At 42.0% G+C, this 23655-nt stretch overlaps 1 protein-coding gene across 1 annotated transcript; it reads right to left on the bottom strand.

Moving 5' to 3' along the window:
- Positions 1-969: 969 nt before the first annotated feature.
- Positions 970-2510, bottom strand: LOC130472038 (uncharacterized). Its single transcript, XM_056842447.1, has 3 exons — positions 2468-2510; positions 1783-2380; positions 970-1651 (listed from the first exon to the last, which is right to left on the bottom strand). Exons 1-3 carry the CDS (start codon positions 2508-2510, stop codon positions 970-972), a joined length of 1323 nt encoding a protein of 440 aa, XP_056698425.1.
- Positions 2511-23655: the final 21145 nt, after the last annotated feature.

Genomic DNA, 23655 nt, shown 5'->3' with positions numbered 1-23655 from the left:
ATTACCATCCTATATGGACCACTCAAGATAAGATACGTTTTATGTTTTCGCCCTTTTTCTTTGGCAGTAATTACAAACAGAAATACCAAAATAAAAACCTAATTTAACCTTCTAAATTCAGCAACCATATTCTTAGCTTTCCTAACCCTCTCCTTATTGCACTTTTCTATCAACAGTATTCCAGGGTATTAGATATTCTTCGAATCTCCCCACATAAAGTAACCAGCTCAAGTCTGCAAGAAGGGTAATCTCTAAGAGAATTAATAATACCCATGAAACTTGTGAAAATTTTGATACTTCTCACTTGAAGTGATTCACCATGTTGTATTCCAAACAAAGCAGCCTTTATCTCCGCATGGAAGGCATCCAGGGCTTCTACTCTCTACACATACTCCTTCCGTCCCAGATTAGTTGTTACAATTACCTTTTGCACAAAGTTTTAGGTGATAAGTGGTTGTTTGGTTATCAATTGTTATTTTATTGAAAAAGTAGACGTGATAGGAGTTAGTGGGGTATTTTTTAAATTGAATGAGAGAGGATGTGGGGACAAAAAATTATTTGGTGGGAAGAGAGAGACAATATAATAATTGTGGGGTTATTCCTTATTTAGAAGTGTAACAACTAATCTGGGACGACCGAAAAAGGAAAGTGTAATAACTAATCTGGGACGGAGGGAGTATTTAGTTACCTCCCTGTTATTATCTTCAATAATCCATCCAATCGCTGCAACAATATAGCCTTTCTTATTTTCTCTTTTCCATGACCCTGGAATGGTGAGATTAAAGGATACTGTATTAAAGTTACCCTTTAGAACTACTTGATGATTTTCACTTTGTCGATAATCAACATCTCTGATGACTCTGCTTGTTAGAAAGCACTGCTTTACTATAGCAGCATCCATTGCTTCCTTGGTATATTTGTCCACTAAATACATGATGCTTGTGGGATTAAGATCTATATTTATGAAGGTTATTCATTTCTATGCAACCATATTGACCATAAGACAACAATAAAAGTTCTAGCACCCGGGCTATCATGCCTGTCTTCTTTCCAAAAGAACTTCAAAAAATTCTTAATCCAATTTCCAATATCAACATGTTGATTATTCTGAACATTGATTCCCAAAGGTGATGCTTTCCAAGTGTGAATAGAAATGGGACAATCTCTAAATAATTGGGTTTCATTTTCCTCTGGCTCTTTGCAGAAACAACACTCCACATTCACTTTCATTCCTCTTTTACGTAATCTACTTTTGACAGCAAGAGATTTATTCATAATTTTCCAAATGAAAATTTTCCATTTTGGAAGTAAATCACTTCTCCATAACGTCTTCCAAGAAATTTCACTCATTTCCATGTTTTGGCTCGGGACCTTGCCCATCACTAGATGATTATAAATGGATTTGACTGTTGCTTGCCCATTTTTATTAGCCATCCAATGAAATTGGCCGTCAATATCATCATTTGGGATATGCAAGCTTAAAATTTCTCTTGCTGTATCAGGGGCAAACTTCCTCCAAATCAGCCGAGCATTCCAAATTTTTGTAGTACTATGAAATAAATCCATCACCTTGGTAATACCATTTCTGCTTATGGCTTCTTGAGTTTTAAACTGCACTCTCTTTGAAGGGAGCCAAGTTTCTGTTGGATATCTGTGTCACCCTTATATATAATCTTGCCAAAACCATTACCAGCTTCCTGCACACTTCTACATAATCCTATATACCCCCATGAAGCCTTATAATGGATATCCTTAGTCATAGAAGCTTCAATGGGAGATTACTTATATGCAGCACGCATAACTCTGAATATTAATAAGGATGGAGAGTTATGGATTCTAACAGCTTGTTTAACCAGAAAGGCTTTATTATAAAAGTCAATATTGCGCAAGCAAATTCCACCCAAACCTTTGGGGAGTTCCAAAGCAGTACGCTTTGTCCAACACATTCCTTTGACTTCTGCAGTACCCTTCCACCAATACCTCATTAAAGAAGAATTAATATGCTTTGTAATCCTCTTCGGGACAAGAAAAACTGCTAAAACATTCGAACAAAGAGCCACAAGGATAACATTGATTAGAATTAACCTTCCTAATTGAGATAAACTCAAGTGCTTCCATGAAAGAATCTTTCTTTGAACCTTATCTAATAGAGGTTGGAAAGATTTAAATGACCTCCCATCAATCTCCACATCACAACCAAGATATCTCCTTAGCTTATCAGTGCAGGGAGTATCTAAAATCTGTTTAAGTTTATTTTTGACAAAATCCGGGGTGTTAGGGCTGAAGATAACACTGGATTTATCAAAATTGATTGCCTCACCCGAAATTTTGCAAAAAATATATATCGTTCTCCTTACCTCTTCACAAGATTTTTGATTGGCTTTAAAACAAAAAAGAGAGTCATCAACAAAAAATAGATGTGAGTAGGAGGGTGTTGACCTTGATATTTTAATTCCTTTTATACAACCTGTATCCTCTAGCTTTATCATCATTCGAGATAGAACCTCCATCACAAGAATGAAGACATATGGTGATACTGGATCTCCCTACCGTAGACCACACTTTGGCTTGAAAGGCGTGCTAGGTTCACTATTTATGGGTATTGAATAAGAAACTGTTGTGATGCACTACATGATCCATTGTCTCCATCTAGCAGGGAATTGCATGTTATTGAGGAGCCATTCTACAAATTCCCAACTAACCCTATCATATGCTTTATTAATATCAATATTTAGAACCGCAAAACTCTCTAACCCTTTTGTAGGGGGTGTTTAATTCTCCCGCAACGTGTTTTTTTCCCTTACGGATTTTGAGATTTTGAATTTCGAAGTAGTCGCCACCAAACAATATTTAAGGGTCCGATTTGGAAAGACCAAAGTTGACTCTTGTGGATAAGACATTGAATCTTAGAAACCGAATGGGTGAGATTCGAGGCACGAGAACGAACCGCTTATTTGGCAAGCTTTAAAAGTACATTCGGATACAAGACAAGGATTGTTTTCGAGAAATCCTAATCATGACACTAAGTCGGTTGGATCATGCATTTTAGAACATAGAAATTGCTATTTGTATGTGATCACTTTGCTTTAAATTTAATTAATTGAAGGAACCTAAGGCCGGTTTGTCCAAAAATTATCTTTGTTAAGCGTGATGTAACGTTTTGTATGTTGTTGAATTTAGCATGTGAGGTGATGAAAGAAATAAACACATAAAGCATCATCACAAGAAATAAAGGAATTATTGAAATGCATACAAAACCACATCACCTTAAAAAAGGTGAGTAAAGAGTGCGGAATTGAAATGGAAAAAATAAAGGTGCGATATTGAAAGGGATCGAATTATTGAAGTGCGGTATTGAAAGTGCGATATTGAAATTGTGGTATTGAAAGTGCGATATTGAAATGACGATATTGAAATGACATTATTGAAATGACGATATTGAAATTATACTATTGTACTTGAGATCCGAACGCCAAATAACTACTTAATAATAAGTGTGCCCGACACGGATTCAATTCTCTAAAAATCTCAACTTTAGATGAGTTGCTCATCATAAAGCATCCTTGATTTTGATTATTGAAATAGAACTTGAATATTGAACTTGAATATTGAATATTGAAATAAGGAGAATTGGTTCTTAAATATTATACCTTTTAATGTTAAAAAGGCCTCACCTTTAATATGCTCCATAACTTGAAATTCATTCTAGTTTAAGGAGAAGTTGATTTCACTTAAACATCATTGAATATTGAAAATAGAACTTGTATTTAAACATAAAGAATTGTATGTTCATGTGTTCTAGTTTGGAAAAGGGTTTGCACTTTTCCAAACATCTTTGAACTTTGAAAAGTTGAGGTTTTTTGAAGATTTGCTGATGATTGTTGCAAGGAATACTTTCAAGAATGAAAGCTTCAACTTACTAATCATGTTTTTTGAAAAAAAAACATAAAGATTGAAACTTGAAACTTGTAGAAGGAATTTGGAAGATCATTTGAGGGGGGTTTCAAATATGAAATCCCCTTAAAGATTACTCATTTTTTGACATTTCCTAGTTCAAGTGTGTATGAACATCACAAGAACATCATAGGAAGACTTAAAATAAGAAAGGTAGAAACTTTAATTAAATCATAGTAAATTGTATTAGGGATTCGGAATTACCTATTTAGGAATAGGTTAGTTTTCCGATTAGTGCTCCCAATTGCTTAAATATTTTGGAAATTGTAATGGAAATTGTAGATTTGAACTTGAATTTTGTATTTGATTTTGAGAGGAAAATTGGAGATTATGACGTTATATTAGAAATATGCCTCCCCCAAATGCTTAGGAAATGAGGGTTTATATAGGGGATTAAGCGGCTAAATGCCAAGACCCACCTGCGCTTGGTGCAAGTCCAACGCTTGGCGCTGGTGACGTGTCCCAGAATCCACCAAAACAAGGACGATGACACCGTCCTTAGTTTGTTTTGTATTGCTGTACCTTCATACAATTTGTACGAATTTGGCACGTAGTGTTTGCTTTGATGTTAAGGCTTGATTTTGCGTCTAAAAATATGCCTTTTTTGAATTCGGATTTTGTGTTTGGACTCGGTTTTACGGGAGGGGGCCCGGCATGCTCGGTTTTGTGGGTCGGCGTCCGATTTTGGATTGCTTAATGTCATTTTGACTAGAAAGGGCCTTGTAAAACCAATGGAGAGGTTCATTGGGTGAGATTGTGTTTGGATTTTAAATTGATTTTTGGAAATTGAATTTTGTACCGAGTTTCGTAATGGGAACGGGCTCGGAAATTGGACTTTGGATTTCGGAATATACTTTAGCAATTGGGACTTCCGCACGGAGTTGCACCAACCACCTAGCAAGGATAATAGTATCGTCATCATCCCATTAGGGGAGACACGAATCAGGTGTCTACAGAAGCCCTCACTTTGACTAAGCGTTCGGTTAGGAAAGAGAAAGTCAAAGTTTTCGAATAGGGACGACGAACGGTCCAGATGCTCTGCAATCAAGACCATTCTTTGTACGCCGGTACCTGCACAAGACATGTGTTAGAAAAAAGGACAGAGTCTACCTCCGGGTGGTTTTGACGACTCGAATTTTTTTGTATTTGTATTTCTTTTCGGCCTTTACTTAGAACGGAGCTTGGCATCAAAAATTTTGAAGTTTGACTCTTGAATCTTGATTTATAAATTTTTTAATCTTGAATTTTGAATTTTGAATACCCGGAGTTAATCCACTGGGATTTTGTACGAAGTGTCGTTTGAGGCTTGACCCGCTGGGGAACATGTCCATTGGGGAAAGAGTTTTTTATTGACTCTGAGAATTTTGAAAATTTAGTTGACTTTCCCGGAGCTTGGGTCCGCTGGGAGTTGAACGCTTAAATCCACGTGTTTTCGGACTTTGTATGCTTGAGATATTTATCTGTCAATGCCGGAGAAACAGATGTATGCCAGTATTTATCGAAAAGTAGTATAATTTGACATTTGATGCCTGGTGCAGAAAACCGTAGCAGCAAAGTACGCACAATCAACAAAGATGACCGCGCCTAGATTCTTCGCGCATGGATCAGGGCCTGCGCCTGGCGCAAGGGCCAGCGCGCAGCGCAAGGCTTGCTTATATAAGTCACCCGCCATGCTCTTGCATGAGCACATTCACTTGCACCTTCTTGTTTTCTCAAAGTTCGATTGTTCTCTCCCCTTGGTTTTGTTGCTCTTGTCTTGCCTCTACCTTTGTCCATGTAACTATTTTATGTTTTTCTTATGAAATTACCTTAGGATTGCATATAGGATGGGTTTTTGCACTTGAAATGTTCTTATATTTGTTGATGTTGTACTTGTATGGTAGTAGGCTTCTTGTATCTTGTATGAATAAAATTGTTTGGTAGCCATTTGAACTTGAACTGTTGGAACTTTGTAGAAATTGAACTCTTGTATTTTGAATTTTGTACTTAGCACTTGTAGATAGTGATCCCACTGGTGACCTTGGTGGGTCTTACAGGAGAATAGGCAGGGATAACCTAGGCGTTGGTGTAGAATTTGAAGACCTGCTTTGGCATGGATAGCCTAGGCGTTAGTGTAGAACTCGAATACCTGCTTTGGCATGGATAGCCTAGGCGTTGGTGTAGAACTCAAATACCTGCTTTGGCATTCATAGCCTAGGCGTTGGTGTAGGACTTGAATACTCCCTTGAAACAGAGGTCCCTGGCTAAACTTGCATGGCCACTGGGGATTTTTAGACTCTTGAATTTTGTACGGGCTAGTATAAGATAGCCCGCAGACTTGGATGTTAATTTTTGTATTTTGAATGCTTTAGTAGGCCTCATCACACTCGGAGAAAACTTGCCGAATGCTCGAGTAGTCGAGCAGTCATGGAGGACGCTTCGGACAATGAAGCTGGTAAGGTAGATCCACCACCCGCTGACATGGTTTCGAGGGGAAGACCTGTTTTTGAGGGCAACGGCTAGCAGCCTGCGAACCTTGTATTCCACCCAGGGTTTCATTTGTCTCAGTGGCCACGTGTTGGTTTGGTATGCCTTGTACTCTGCTCTGAACTTGCTACTTGAACTTGTATAGGTTTGTATTAATCCACCCTTTTTGTAGAGTGACAGGGATGGGACGCGAGCGTTTTGGTCTTTAGAGGAGCTTTGGACTATCTTTCCGACCATTCTTGGCGTCGAGGAGACCCGAGCGATTTGGGACCAGATTGGCTTTGCTCCTTTCTGGGAGGCGACGAGAGGCTTTAGAGGGAAGGTGGGCGTCAAAGCCCGGACAAAAGCCTTGCTAGAGAGGTGGTGGGACACCACCAACACATTTCACATGGGCTGGGGGGGGAGATTACTATCACTCCCTTCCAGTTCGCCATGATTACCGGCCTCCCATTTTCTGAGAGAGAGGTAGTTTTCGATGCCGCCTTGAAATGGCGTTCTGAGGGTGTCAGGGACTGGATCGACCCTGTCGTTGATTTGATCAGAGATAGTGATTCATCCGCTTCCGTGGAGGTGAGTTTGACTAGGCTTCGCATGGCCGGCATGACAGCGGAGCAGAGGGTTCGACTCTTCCTTCTGGCCCTGATAGGTCGAGTAGTCGCCCCTGGCAGGAATTGCCGCGTACTGGTGGGCTTCTTAGGGTTCTTGGGCAACTTGAGGGATATTTCGGGCCTTAACTGGGGTGGCTTAGCATATGGTCACCTCTTGTACGACATGAAGAATGCTTCACGGACTGCCCAGGAGAGTTCGGCGAGCATAGCTGCCTTGTGGAGAGTGCTAGAGGTATTTGGGACTCCTTGTATTTTGTATTTTGTACTTGTATGTTGTATGTTGTATTTTGTATGCATAAGACTGACTGATGTCTCGTTTTCTTTTGAAGATTTGGGCGTATGAGCATTTTCCTAGCTTGGCACCTACTCGCCCTAGAGTTGCGGCTTACCCGTTTGTTGTCTCTTGGGAAGGAGCGGCGCGCACGCAGGTGTCTTTGGAGACCTTCCGAAGAGCTTTGAGAGTTTTGCCTTCCAGGGAGGTGCGTTTTTGTATTGTGTAGGATTTTATCCCATTTGTATTTTGTATATTGACTGAGCTGCCTGTCTTGTAGGTACTTTGGCGCCCTTTTGCTGCTGCGCCCACACCTGCTTCGGCTATGCGAGCCTTCGACTTGTCTGGACGACGGGTGCTGTTCCTGGGGGTTTATCGCCCCATGTGGTATCTGGGTGAGCGAATGACTCCTCAGCACAACGCAGGAGGCAGGTTTGTCCCTTTGGATCCCTCGGAGTCCATGTTGTTGAAAGTTGTTGATGTCGCCCGTGTCTATGCAGAGGCTGGCGGTGATTCCATTTGTCTCCCATGGAAAATTTTGTAAACAGGAGGGCCAGCTATGAAGACCTCCTGTCGAGGCTTACTCCACCTGTTCTCTTTGTGCCGCCGGTGAGCTTTGGATTTGAATCTTGTATTCTTGTATTTTGTATTCTTGTATTATTGAATCTTGTATAACTAGATCATTGTATGTGTGCTTGTAGGCCGAGGAGATCGACCCGGAGGATGTTCCCTATGCTGACAGGGTCCTCCGCTATGTGGACTCAGATGGGGAGCAGGTGGAGGTTACCATTCCGATGGCCTATCCTCCATATCGAATTGCGACCAATGCCCTTCCGGAGTACTATGCAGCCGTAAGTGCCTTTGTATTTTCTTGAAATTGGTTGTAATTTTGTATCTGGGAATTGATTTTGAAGTTTGTATGCAAGCGCCTCGGGTGAGTGTGCGTCGCTGGATGCTCGTGATTGATTCTTTGAAGAAGCATTGTATCAATCTAACAAAGAAGCTTGTTGGACGAGACAGAGATGTGAGTTTACCAATTCTGAGGTGTTTGTACTCTTGAAACTTGTATATGGATATCTGATGCTTGAATTTTGAATTTTGTACAGGAGCGCCGTCGAGGCCATAGAGAATCCGAGGATAGGGGTCCTCGAGCCAGTATTTCGATGGAGCATATCGGGCGCAACTTAGGTCGGGTCCCGGACATTTGTGCTTAGACTCACCAGAGGCACTCGAATGCTGGTTGGGGAGATATTCTCTCTACTTCTGCTCAACCTGGTTGGAATTCATATTCTTTTGGAGGTTAAGGCGGTCATATGCCTTTCATGACTTCTCCTGGCGTCCACTTAGGAGCGAGTAGTTCTCAGCCCTGGGGTACGGCGTCTTGGCCTCAGTGGTACGAGCTGGAGCGGATGCGCCATTTTCAGGACATGGAGATGCAACGTCGGCTTGTTGCGACTCAACAATCTTATCACTTTCCTTCCCATTAGCAGAGACCTCAGCGGTTTTCTAGTACCCTCCCCATTTATGAGCAGCATTCAGCTACCCCTGGGACAGAGTTTGACCAGGACCTGGAGCGGTACATGAGTCGGAACAGGAACAAGGAGTCTGTGATCGAGACTGTGGTCGAGGATGACTCGGACTGATCCTGCATAGTAGCGAGTTCTAGCTTTGCCTTGGTTGGGCTTTGTATGTGTATTTTTGTATGGATATTTGTAGTAATATTTGTATTTGGATTTGTACGGTTTGAATCTTGGATTTTGTATTTTGAACGGTTTGAATTGGTATGGTTTGGACTTATATGGCTTGAATATTGTTATGTGTGTTTTTGCAAGGCTTGGATTGAATTTCGTATGCGTTGTGTGTGCATTTTTGAGATTCGTGGCTACATGTATGCATGTAAAATAAAAAAAAAATTACCCATTTTTTCGGGTGTATGTACCCACTATAAGCCCCCACTTTGACTGAGGTTTTTTGGTTAGAAAAAGCGCAAGTAAAAGTATATTCAACTTTTACTCATGCACATTCTGACTCTAAAAAAAATTGCCCATTTTTTTGGGTGTGTATATACCCACTATAGGACCCCACTTTGATTGAGGTTTTCTGGTTAGAAAAAGAGCAAGTCAAAGTATATTCAACCTTTGCTTATGCACATGCTGACTCGACTTAGGACGCCGATCTGGGACTAGAAGGCTTGAATTTTGAACAAATTGACCCGAAATTGACCCGGGTGATGATTCAAACTGCTTGAAATTGAGCGGCTTGCGGCTTATGGAATATCCGGCATACATCATTGGAGCTGATTTGGTTGTACAATGCCATGAGGAGTGTGTACTTGATGTCATAAAGTGGGACGTTGGATTAGTCCTTCTTGTAGGCCCTGCGCCTGGCGCAAGTGGTATTTTCGAGTACCGCCATAAATTCTGGTTTTTGTATAAATAGAGAGCTTTTCGGATCACTTTCCTTGCACCAATCCTTCTCTGCTCTTCTTCACCCACTACTTCTCCTCAAATAATAAAGCAAATGGCTGTGTCTTTTGAAAATGCCTTGAACTCTTGGCTTGGTTCTTTAGGCAAACTAGAGAAAAGGAAGCTAGATGGCATGTATCTTGGGGTGCTCGTCTACTTTCGGTTCGTGAAACTTGACGTGCATTCCATCCATGCTGCTTTGGAGGCTTGGGATCCGATTCACCACGTTTTCCTCTTTGGTAACAACGAGGTATGTCCCCTCCCTGAAGAGTTTAGTGCCATATTGGGCTGGCCCCTTATGATAGAGCCTTGTTTGCCTAGTGTTGAGGAATACTTCTTTTTGAATTTTTAGAGGTATCTAGGCCTTAAGCCCCCACTCTTGAGTGCTATTGTACATGGTCGAGAGGTTGATTTGTCCCTCTTTATCACATATTTTGTTGGACTTGACATCCCCAAGGTCTACTGCTTGAGGGCTTTGAGTTTTTGTATCTTTGCTCTCTTCCTCTTTTCGAAGCAGGGGTTTGGCAATGGCGATGCCTCCCTAATGGAGATTGTGGAGCAGTTTTCTTGTGTCAGGGACCCAATGCCGCTCATGATTGGAGAAACATTGTTGGGCCTTGTTATGCTGAAGTCGGACCCCTCTTCCATTCCATCGAGAAGCCCGGTGCTACTCCAAGTAAGGATCTGGAGTTTCTTGTATATTGAAATTTGTATTTGAATTTAGAACATTGAATTTTGAATTGATTTCTTGTACTTTCCCCAAGGTCTGGCTTATTGAGAGACTCATTGGTGGCACCACCAGAGAACATGGCAAGCTATAATAGGAAGGGATTCACCATGGGACCCATGATGTATGGCCGATTTTTACTGGATGAGTGGCGCTGCGGACTCTCGGAGATTGGATCTTGTATCAGGTGGGTAATTACATGGTAGGGAATTGCTGCTATGAGACATGCCCCTGAATCTACTTCTTTGAGGGTTCCTAGCCTTTCTATGTTAGTCTTCTACTCTTCTGCTCGAGTGATGAGAAAATATGGCTTAAGGCAAGAAATTCAGGATTGCGCTGTGGAGCATCCGAAACCTGTTGTACTGAATGTTGATTGCCTGGCAGTTTGGAGGACGTATTGGGTCGCCAAGCCCTTCTTGAATATTTAATTCCCACCTGAGCCTGCTACTCTGTCTGCGGGGTATATTATATGGATGAAAGGTCCAAGCCAAAGGGATATTCCTCTCTCCGGATCCGTGGGAGCCCGAGGTTCTAGAGCTAGACGCCCTGCATCAATTGATTATGAAGAAGGTGACGGGAGTGTGGCCCGTCCGGTGCTTGACCGTTCTGGGTCCAAAGGAGGTTCGTCATCCTCCCGTCTTGGAAGATTAGCTGGTTCCTTCTCCCGCTGCTTAGGCAAGGGGAAGATTGATGAATGATTGCAGGAAGGGCAAGGGGATAGTACTTAAGGTGCCAAGACTCAAGAGCATAGTCGCCCAACCCCAGATCTTTGTAGGATTAATGTGTTTGAAATTGTATTTATAGGAAATGTGTCTTAGAGTGTGTTTAGAAATGTGTTAGGAAGTGTGTTTAGTGGAAGTGAAAAGGCTTTGAACTTTGCTTCACTTGATTCCAACCTTGTAATCGAATTAGCTTTGATTGAGGCTTTAGAGCCAAATAAAGTTATTTGAAGATTGTGTCAGATGCTGCTTGAACTTGCTTTGCACATTTGGAATAAGAACAACAACAACAATTGAATTTTGAAATTGATTTAATTTTTAGGATGCCATTAATTGAGGAAATTTTGAATTTTTTTGTATTAATGTGGCCGGGCCTCGAAATGAGGTTGCCTACGTGTCTCGTTGAGGAATCAGGCCGAACGTAGTTCTAACTTACAAAACTTTTTGAATTTGAACTTTGAATTTTGAATTTAGACATAGAACTTCTTAAGCTGATCCAGCTTCGTCAAAGAACGGAACTCAGTCCCATCGACATCTGTTAACTCGACCACTCCTCCGGAAAGGATTTTCTTGACAATGTATGGCCCGACCCAATTGGGTCTTTCCCCTTGGGTCCATGACGCTCTTGCGAAGGGCTTTCAGGGCAAGCTCACCTTCCTTGATGTTTCGGGTTCTGACCCTTTAATTTGTTGAAATGTCTGGCCACTCGGTGTTGATGGACTTGTACATGGTGAGCGGCTTAAAGTTGTCGCTCATCGAGCATGACTAGGTCGTCGTATCTTGATTGCCCCCATGCAGCTTCTGGGATTTTTCTTTCGAGGACTATCCTTAGAGAAGGTATTTCTAGATCGATGGGTTGTACCGCTTCCATTCCATAGACCAATGAAAATGGAGTTGCGCCAGTTGAAGTGCGAATTGAAGTTCGATACCCCCACAATGCAAAGTGTAGTTTCTGGGGCCAGTCTTTGTAATTTGTTGTCATCTTCATGATGATGGTTTTGACATTCTTGTTGGCTGCTTCGACAGCCCCATTGGTCTGTGGGCGATAAGGCGAAGAACGGTGATGTTGGATTTTGTACTCGGTGAATAGATCTTCACACTCGCCTTGGAAATGGGTTCCCTGGTCACTGATGAACTCGTGGGGAATTTCGTATCTGCATATGATGTTTTCTTGTATGAGCTGGGCCACTTGCTTGGAACCCAATATTTTGAACGACCTGGCCTCGACCCACTTAGTAAAATAATCGATGGCCACCAGTATGAATTCGTGGCCCCCGGTGCCTGTTGGGGTGATTTTTCCAATGACGTCGATACCCCAAGATGAGAATGGCCATGGTGATTATTGCGAGTATAGCAAGGATGGAGGAATGTGCTTCAGGTTTGCACACTTTTGACAGATATGACATCTCTTGACAAAGAAGTAGCAATTCCGCTCGAGGGTGGTCAGTAATACCGAGCCCTAATGACTATGTGAGCTAGCATCTTCCCATTCATGTGAGTACCATAGACCCATGCATATACATTGTCCATGACTTTTTGTTCTTTGTGCTTGTCAACACATCGGAGATTGGGGCCGTTAGGGGACCTCTTGTATAGAATGCCACCTTCTAGAACGAAGTTGGCTGATTGGAGGCGCAAAGCCCTCTGACTCTTGCTTTAAAAATGTGGTGGATATTCGGAAGTTTGTAGATACCTTTGAATGTCTGCAAACCAAGGCTCATCTTCGTCAAATTCGACACCGTCAATAGCATGGACATATGCTGCTTCTTGACGTGTTTCGATTGTAAGCGGCATTTCAGCCATGCCATTTGGAATGTTGATCATTGATGCCCGTTTCGCCAGTGCATCGACGAATTGATTCTCCTCTCTGGGTAGGTATGTGTAACGAAGCTCTTCCACTTGTTCAGATAGCTTCTCGAGATAGGGGTGGTATAGGGCTAAGCTTTCGCTTCTGACTTTCCACTGCCGGAAATTTGGTTGATGATCAGGGAGGAGTCCACGTATACTCGAAGCTTCTGGACACCCAATGTTATGGCGGCTTCCAGGCCCATGATGCATGCTTCATATTCGGCTGTATTGTTGGTAACATTGAATTGTAACTTTATTGAGATGGGAGTGTGAGTGCCGTCAGGAGCTACTAGGATTACCCCGACACCACATCCGCTTTGATTTGAGGCACTGTCAAAGTGCAGCGACCAACTGTCATCGCTTGTCATTAGAATTTCCACATCGGGTAGGTCATAACTCTCCTCTTCTGCCTCGATACGACAATCGGCTAGGGAATCTGAGACCGCTGAACCCTTGATAGATTTTTGAGGAATGTATTTCAGATCAAATTCAGCTAACATAACCAACCATCTGGACAGCCATCCGTTGAGAGCCGGTTTTTCGAATAGAAACTTGAGAGGATCTTCTTTGCAAACCACGTGCACTGTATGGGAGAGCATGTAGTGTCGGAGTTTCTTTGTGGCCCAAACCAAGGCGATGTTGAGCCTTTCGAGTTGAGTATATCTGGTCTCGTACTTGAGTAGATTCTTGCTTAAATAGTACACGACATTTTCTTTGCCTTCGATCTCTTGGGCAAGCATGACCCCTACTGCCGAGTCAGTTGTTGTAGGGTAGAGCCTGAGTGGAACACCCGGTATTGCTGGCTTTAACACAGGTGGATTTGAAAGATAGCCCTTGATGGTGTCAAATACATACTGACAGTCTTCGTCCCATACCTTGGGCTCACTCTTGCGGAGTTTTCGAAATACTGGCTCACAAATCATGGTGAGTTTTGATATGAATCTGCTGATGTATTGCAATTTGCCAAGGAACCCCCAAATTTCTTTCTCATTCGTTGGTGGCTTCATGTCTAGAATGGCCTTGATTTTTGAAGGATCACCCTCGATGCCCCGAGAACTGATGACATACCCGAGCAACTTGCCTGACGTCACCCCGAATGCACATTTTTGAGGATTGAGCCTCATATTGTATTGCCTAAGCCTATTGAAGAATTTTTGAAGCACTGTTATATGCTCATGTCGTTCTTTGGATTTCACAATCACATCATCGACATACACCTCGATTTCTCTGTGAATCATGTCGCTCATAATGGATGTGGTCGTTCTTTGATACGTAGCCCCCGCGTTCTTTAGTCCGAACGGCATAACTGTGTAGCAGTATGTACCCCGCTGAGTGATGAGGGTTGTTTTCTCCATGTCGTCCTCTGCCATGGAATCTGATTGTAGGCTGCGTACCCGTCCATAAAAGAGAGTAAGACATGATTTGCTGTGTTGTCGACCAGAATTTCGATGTGTGGTGCACATTCGGACCTTGCCTTCTTCCTTTGGAACTGGGACGACATTTGCAATCCATTCTGGATACTTGGACTCTCGAATAAACCCGGCCTCTAGCTTCTTAGAGACTTCTTCTTGAATTTTGAGGGAAACATCTGGTTTCATGCGACGAAGTTTCTGTTTGGTGGGCTTTTAACCTGGAATAAGGGGAATTGTATGCTGACCGATGTTTGGATCAACCCCTGGCATATCATGATAGGACCATGCGAAGACGTCTATGTTCTCTGAAAGTAGCTTGATCAGATCATCCCGCTCAACTTGAGATAGAGTCAAACTAATCTGAACTAGTTTTGGATCACTGCTGTTAGAAAGGTTAATTTTTTCTGTTTCCTCAATTATGGGCGTCCTGTTTTCATGATTTTCGATAGCTTTTAAGATTTCAAAGTCATTTTCTTGAGAAGCAAAGTTGTTTGGATTAGGAATGTGTTTTGAATTTGGACTTGAAGAGTAGGAGGAAATTGAAGTCTTATTGAAATTACCAATCATTACATCGACAACTTTAACTTGAAGTTCGGCCTCTAAGGGCACTTGATTGATGCAAGGCTCTAGCTCTAGACTCTTAGACTCATCACTAGACTCGAAAATTAAAAGACAGACTCTGGACTTGAAACATAAGAAACTAATCATAGAAATAGTTCTCGGGGTATTCCCAAACGTCCTCATCATCATCATCATAGGGAAGGTCACATCCACGAATTCTTGAAGCTTGATCCCAGACTTGATTCCAGGTACTGTATGGAAATGCAACAAAGCGGCTCTTGCATTGATCATTGAGACCTAGGAGAAACATCCTTACCATCTTTCCTTCTGGTAGCTCAGGTTGAATTTCCTGGCGCAGGGCCGGTGTGTTTTGACAGAGGTACTCTTGTAGCTGGAGCTTTTGGGTGTGAGACAGGCAGGACCATCTAGCAGCTCCTCGAACCAAGGTTCCCCGAACAAGAGATCGTAGTCGGATGATATATTGATGACTAGGAACTCAGCATTGTTGTAGTGAGTTTCGAAAGAGAAGACCAAATCAAGGATCCCCAGGATTTTGTTTGTGATGCCACGTCGCTCTGTAGTCAACATCAGGTCGTACTTAGTGAAGCCCAAAGCTTTGAGAGTTTCTAGGGGCAGATGTTTTCTTGAATGTCGGTGGTTACCCTAGGTTTGGTGATCACCCAGTCTTGAGTATGTGGGATGAGATGATAGAAGCTTGGAATCATCAGCTCAAAGCTTGGCTTGTACAATGTGGAGATTAAGTTGCAGGGAAAGTCTTCCTCTTCATCCCCGTAGTCTGAAAGATGGCTTGCACTGAGGGTGACTGCTTGGCCCCGGGGGTAAGGGCAAGGTTTTATTTGTCCACCATGTTTTGAATTAGGTGTTTGAGCTTGAAGCAGTTCTCTATGTCGTGCCCTTTCCCCTGGTGGAACTTGCAAAAGGCCTTGGGGTCCCAACTTTTGGACCTCTTGTCAGCTGGGAGATCCTCGGTTGGACCAATAGGAGTGATTACTTGCTTCTCGACCAATCGGTCAAAGGCGTCGGCATAGGACATTCCGAGATTGGTAAAATCTCTTTGAGGCCTGCTCTGGAAATTGCGTTGATTGGAATTTCTTTTGAAGTTGCTTGATTTTGGACCTCGAGGAGCCTCTAAGGCATTGACCTCGTGGACCTTATGTGTTGTTTCGGCCTTCTTGCCTTTCCAATTCTCAGCTTGTGGAACCGGTGCCGCAGGTGCTTTCATGAGGTCATCTTCTACATCAACCCCGATATCATAGGTTCTCTTGAAACTCTCTAGGCCCAGATACTTCATGTGAGTGTTGTATTTTGGTAGGAGCCCGACAATGAATATCTTGACTAGTTTTCTCTCGGAGGGCCGAGTGACCATTTGAGATGCCATTTCCCTCCATCGGTTGAGGTAGTTGGTGAAACCTTCTTGAGGCCCTTGTCTGAGACCCTCCAATTCTCGAAGAGTGGTTTGAAGTTGTATGTTGGGTTGGTATTGTTCCATGAATGCTTGAGCTACCTCATCCCAAGTGCTAGTTTGATGGTCCTTGAGGGAGTGGTACCATTTCTGATAGACTGGTTCCAAGGACATAGGGAATACCACAGGGTACAGGTCATGACCGACTCCTTTTATTGCCATGGTGGCTCTGAAGTTTTTGAGGTGGTAGTTGGGGTTGTCTGTTGATTTGAATTTTGGAATATCATTGGCAGAAATTTTGTCCAGCAATTAGCCTTCCCCTTGAGACCATCCTCCAATGAAGTGTCAAAATAGTTTTCCCTGTTGGTCACCTTGTTGACCATACTCTCGATCTTCTTGGTAAGATCGATCGGGGGTGCAGCTTGCTCTACTACTCCCAAGCGGTTACTCACATTCTCCAAGTTGGTGTTGAGGTTGGCTACAACGGCCATGAGCTGAGCAATCTATTATGTGGTGGCCATTTGAATTGGTTCTTAAGAGAGATTGGAAGTTTGATTTGTAGAAGATGGACTTGTTGCCTGTTCGATGTCGGCTATAAGGAAGGCTAGGGCTGACTGAGCTCTCTTCAACCTTTCTCCTCTTCGGCGAACCCACAAGATCCTTTGATTCATATTTTCGATTATGACATGACTTTAGAACTTGGACTTCCCGAAATGTGGTATGATATGCATGAAATGAATGAGACCTAGACTTGACTCTAAGTGCGACTTTGAAGATTCAGGATTATTGATTTTGTACTTTGTATTGGGGTTTGCAACCCATAGGAAATATTTTAGAGGGATTTCAACCTATTAGGATTTTTACTTCTATCGGGACTTACAACCCGTTGGAAATATTTTTGAAAGGAGCTTCATTCTTTTGTGGAGGCTTCCTCTTTGTACTATTTCTAGGGATTTGCAACCCAACCTTAGAACTTGGAGTATTAAAAGGGAATTTTGACCTGATTGGATTTTGTATGTTTGTTCCGGGATGTTAGACCCGTTGGAACTATTTTAGGGGAAATTCAACCCATTTGGATTTTGAATATTTCAAGGGAATTTCAACCCAAAATCGAATTTGGAATATTTTAGGGGAATTTCAACCCATTGAAAGAGTTTGAAGTATTTTAGGGGAATTTCTACCCGTGATAGAATTTGGAATATTTTAGGGGAATTTGAACTCATTGGAATTTGTACTATTTCTAGGGGTTTTCAACCCATTGGAAATGTTTTTGGAAATCGAATTTGTATTATTTCTAGGGATTTTCAACCCGACGGGATGGTATGGGGTTTGGATTATTTCAAGGGGATTTTCAACCCGTGAGAAATGAAATTGGATCTTGTATTATTTCAAGGGAATTTCAACCCAATCGAAAAGATTGGATTTTGTATTATTTTTGGGGATGTTCAACCCGATCAAACAGATTGGATTTTGTATTATTTCTGGGTATTTTCAACCCGATCGAAAAGATTGGATTTTGTATTATTTATGGGTGTAAAGTTATGAATAATATAAACAATATAATTCATGCGGAAAAACCATAAAGCCAGGAATCCAAATTAATTGCCACATAGTCAATTAGCATAATTAGTATACATACAATGTGATGCGTGCCTTCCCTAGCTTCTCCCGAACCGAACAAGAACAAGTATAGGACTCCAAACGTCGCCCCTCCGTAGATAGTCAACAGCACGTTCAGATCCGCCTTAGATTCAACCAACTAGAATATTCTCTAAGGTTTTATGTGCATCGGGAAACTCATAATAATATTAAATTCTAACCTTCTACCCTTTCCAATCCTCATGCTTGACTAATACCTATACAAATTATCCTATCTCATTCAACCCATCTTTCAAGCCGTCTTGAGTCACGAATAAAAAAAAAAAGACAAATGAAAAGTACATTCTACGCTTAACGTAAAATAATAATAATAATAATAATAATAATAATAATAATAATAATAATAATAATAATAATAATAATAATAATAATAATAATAAAAATGAAATTTTGCAAAGCGCCTTTAAAGTTCGTCTAAAAAAAAGAAAAAAAAAGCATTTAGCGCACAAAAAAGATTCGCAAATATTTGGCACAAAACGAAAAGGAGCAGCACAAAAAGGCAGCCCAGAACACGTTTTCAACGACCAGACCTGGGCGCCAAAAATAATAACGCCCAGCCCTGGGCGCCGTTCTTGCTTATCACTTTTCAACTCCTAATTCCTAAAAGTTTTCGTATGTTTTCCTATATACATGCGGAAGAATAACGAACACTTGGGGGTAGAAGATCATATAAAATACGCAAAATACGCGCGCTCCAAAATTTTCGTACACTTATTTCACCCTATTTCAAACATTACGATTCCACTCGAACGTACTTGTTTAAAATCGGCATTCTAAGAAACCATTTTCTGGCTAAGAACTACGCAAGACCTGATTCCAAATTAAATCTATTTAAGGCGGATACGTAGGCAATCCATGATTCGGTCCAACCAATTTGCAAAAATGTTAAAGCCTATAGAATAACAAGAATAAAAAATAGAGTCCCTTATTGAAATTTAATTACTTGCAATACAAATCGAAATAAAAATTTAAGTCAAAGGAAGAATCCAAGTCATCAAGATGAGCACACATCGAAAAATAATAAGGGCACGTACCCTTGCCAGAAGGAGCACTCACACTCCTAGGCACTTAGCGAATACTCAAAAGATCGCTTTACCTCAATTGAATGGGGGCTAGCGCGAGCGTCCATGACCTCTAAAGTACTCGACTTGACCCTCCCTAAAGCAAAGTAACTCACTTAAAGACCTTCTTTCACCACTAGACACAGTCATAATCGCCAACAAGTAGTAAAGGCAGTAAGCTTGCAATAAAGAGGATTGTTCTACGGCATCGCCCCATCGTTCCTTCGAACTCAGGGCACCCGTTCATGGTAATTCAAATGCTTGCGAATCCCCTTTGATTCAATAGGACTTGGCACTTAACCAAGGCTCACCCTACTCAGACATATGACACGGACATCTAAAATCGAAATCTGAAGGCATCATTAATGAGAAGACATAATAGCAACTTGGGGCTAAAAATTGAAATGAAAGAACTAGGGAAAGAACTAAGTATACCTTGACCTTTTGTGCAGACATACACCAAGTAAATCTAAGTCAATTTGAAAGCGGTTTATATTCCTGCAATTTTGGAAATAATGGCCCTAAAAGCCTAAAGCATGTGCCACACGGGCACAAGTAATATCTTGACGCCTGCACCCTGGCTTCCAGCAAATCCTTAGACAGCATTCCGAAAATCGTAACAGTATTTTGATTCACTCATGTAATCCTGTACGAACCCTTCTATAAGTCAACTTACTTAGGACACCTCGGATTGTACACAGTAGGACTCGGTCTTCAAATAATTTTCAAAGACTTCTTCGAACAAAATAAAGTGTCGTTGGTTTAAGCTAAGTATGCGTTTATCTCGATGTTGCAAGTGAGTCAAAAAGATTTCTAAATATGATTATGGGTAAAGAAAGGCACCTAGCTTTTGGTCAAGGCACACTTCAACATGTGACTACCTTGACCATGGAAATGTCGCACTATACGACATTTACAAGAGAAGTAGCAAATCACTACTCGAACGTACCTCGCACTAAACGAGTCTGGTTCAAACTATTCATGATCCATGTCACCATGAATGCATAAAAACGTATGCCAAGCATTATAGCACCAAGCCAATCCCGTAGCTACAATTGGGGGCTTGAGAAAAACACTAAAAATGCTCGAAATGACGACTTTATCGCAAATTCTCGACGCTAATGCTATACACGCGTCATAGGGGCACAATCCTAAGGTTTGATCGTGTAAAATAAACCTTAGAATTTGCTACAACCCCTCCCAAATTCTAAGCGCTACTTAGAATATATAAAGTCACCCCACTAACAAGGGTAACTGAAAATCGCGAGTCACCAAAACTCCGATCAAACTACTGCACATAACGCTCGCCCTACAAGCGCCTGTTACACAGTCTACGTCGTTCCAAAGCAAAAGCGAAAGAAAAATCAAGGATAAAAAAAGAAAGAAACATCTATGAATCCTCGCATCAAACGAAGTAATAAGCCGTGCACACCCACGCAGAAGGTGCTACACTTGTTCGAGCACCTGAACGAGGCGTGATGAAATACTCCAATGCAAAAAATAATAATGATATCCCAACACCTGGAGGAATGTTCTAAGACACGCTGTTAGGCCACACAAGCCTACGTCGCACCATAAGTTCAACCATCCCACGGTACAAGTCTAAAAAAAAAGAGTAAGGCATATTGCACTAATGCGGGCACGACCAAGAGTATGAGGCAAAGACTACTTATCGCCCAAATTCAAAATGCAAGCCACACGACTTCTACATTAAGGATTAAAGGTAGCAAAATATTACCTACCACGGAAGGGATAGCTCTCACCTACACGAGCGGGACCCCAAGGCATCTTTCTCGAAAGAACCTACAAAAATCGTACGCCAAAAGGAAGCATCCTAACATGCATACTTGGGGGCTCCAAGCTACGAAACGACCGTAGCAAAATAAAAAAATATATACGCGATCAAAGTCTTACGCCTCAAGGTATGTTCCTCGGGCCATATAGACTCGCCCAACTATTGCAATAACTGTACGCCTTAAGAGCGACAGTTCCTTTAAATAATCGCCCCAAAGCGACAAACACCGTAGTCCACCAATCGGCTACGGCTTCTCGAGAAATCATCACGATCACTCAACTCATTGTGATCTCTAATAAAATTCTACGTTCCAAAAATAAAGAAAAACAAAAGAGAAGAGAATACGTAGAATTTCCAAGTGAAATAAACGAACGAACAAGAGGCCAACTATGTCATCAAAAGACCAGCCCAAACAATATTTTCAACGCCCCACTTGGGCGTGAATTATTTCTAACGCCCAGGCCTGGGCGCCGAAAATGAGCCTAGGCCCAAAAGAAGCCCTGACTTCTACAGGGTCATGCGTATCCATTCGACTCGAAAATTGCCGATTTCTTTACTGAAAGTCGCACCTCACGGCTTTGTTAAGAGTAGCACACCACTACAAAGATCGCTCGCACTTACGAGCACGATCCCAAACACGATCAAGGACATTACAAAATGCGTATCCCCAAGGAACCTCTTTGACAAGAAATGACCGTCAAGCACGAGTGCTTGGGGGCTCGAAAGAAAATATATATTTCAAAAGAGAGTATGCAAAGTTAAAACAATATTCCCAGACTGCGCTGTACGAAGTCCCGTGTTTGGATAATCTCAAAAGATAAAACCGTATTACGACCTTAAGACAAAGGTCGCCATTGATACTTATACATAGTCCCCTAATCAAGGACCCAGGTAGAGGAAAAATTGAGCCGTAAAGACTAGCTCAAAACCATGAAAGATGATGACCACGAGACAATGGTCCGTCTAAGCACGTTGTCAACCCACATTCAGGTTGCAACTAAATCCGAGCATCCCTCGAAAGAATTCGCTCTTACAAGAATGAATAAAAAGAAATTCTCAAAAGAAATCACAAGAACAAATGAAATAAGGACTTGCCCACCTCAATCGGGCAAGATCGCGGCACGTACCACGCGAGTCCCAAATCGAAAAGACGAATTCAGGTTCGCTCACCTCCAGCGGGCGGGGCGTCCACCCTTAGCGGACAGGGCTCGCCCACCTTCAGTGGGCGGGGTCTGCGTCACTAACCGCGCAGGTCCTCAGTTTTCGAAAATGAAAATAAAATCTTCAAAACAAAAACAGGCTCGCCCACCTTCAGCGGGCGGGGTCTACGTCACAAACCGCGTAGGTCTTATTTTCAAAACATCAAAACAGATTCGTCCACTTCTATCGGACGGGGTGTCCACCCTCAGCAGACAGGCTAGCCCACCTTCAGCGGGCGGGGTTTGCGTCACTAACCACGCAGGTCCTTAGTCGCTGCAGCGATAACTTTTTCCGGTTTATCCTTTTCCAAAAATCAAAGGATGGTTTCCCTTTTCCAAAAATCAAAGGATGGTTTCCCTTTTCCAAAAATCAAAGGATGGTTTCCCTTTTCCAAAAATCAAAGGATGGTTTCCCTTTTCCAAAAATCAAAGGATTGGTTTTCCGCTTTTCCAAAAAAGAGCGATGTGCTGGATTTTTTCTTCGTTTTACAAGGGGCTTTAACCCTGAAAATGAGAATCTTTAAAAACGTTTTGCCTCGTGATTGGGGTTGGCCAGGCCTAGTTACACTTTATAGCTTTGATTTCGAAAACATCTTTAGCCACTGCCAATGACAAAGTGAGGGAGCTTCTATACTATCAGTTAACAAATTCCAATGACGCGTGAGGAATGTGTTAACATTTCAAGTGATGACCCTTAAGTCAAATGTTATCACTCGGAGGCTCGTGAGACCCTCGCAAAACAGGTCACATACACCATGGCTAGTATGACGCACTCCGTCTAGTACTTTGACCATCGTCTCATCTCGAGACTCAGTCAAAGTGGGGGCTAACTGTAGACGCCTACTTTTGTCCCCATTCCCGAAAGGGAAGGTTCGATGATGAGAACATAAATCTCCACTTGGCAACGCATCTCCTATAAAATAACGGATCTCAATCACCTTTTCATTTCAGCCAAAGCTGCTATTTATAGAAACCTGCTAAGAATAACTACCGTAAAAGGTAGTTGTTAAAAGTGGCAAAGTCATAAAAGATAGAAACTTGTCAGAATTAGGTGTTGCACTCCAACATAAATCCTAAAAGAGATAGAATTTGTATTTCTGGTATAATTCGAAAATAAGAGCTACGTATTAATTAAATTCCTAACGAACCTAGATTTCGTAACGGGCCCAGCGCATTCCGTCATAAGTTAATACACACTAAAAGACTCGGATAAATCTCAAAAGCTCCGTGTTCTAAGAGTCCAAATCTGACAAAGAACTCGACCCATATCCCATTTTCAACGCTTGGATCTGGGCGTCGAAATCTTCGGCGCCCAGCCTTGGGCGCTGAAAGTGCTTGGGGTCGTTTTATCTCCGGATTCTTTTTGGATTTGTATCTTAAAATCTATCTTTCCACACACTCTTTTCCTATAAATAAAGCCTAAAACCGACGTGAAAAACAACACACAATTCCATAATCTGAGTATTGACTCTAGCCTTAACCCTAAG

Source organism: Spinacia oleracea, chromosome 4 (genome assembly GCF_020520425.1).
Source record: "Spinacia oleracea cultivar Varoflay chromosome 4, BTI_SOV_V1, whole genome shotgun sequence".
In the NCBI taxonomy this organism is placed as follows: Eukaryota; Viridiplantae; Streptophyta; class Magnoliopsida; order Caryophyllales; family Amaranthaceae; genus Spinacia; species Spinacia oleracea.
Note: the sequence above shows the minus strand (reverse complement) of the source record. Positions and strands in the feature narration are given on the sequence as shown.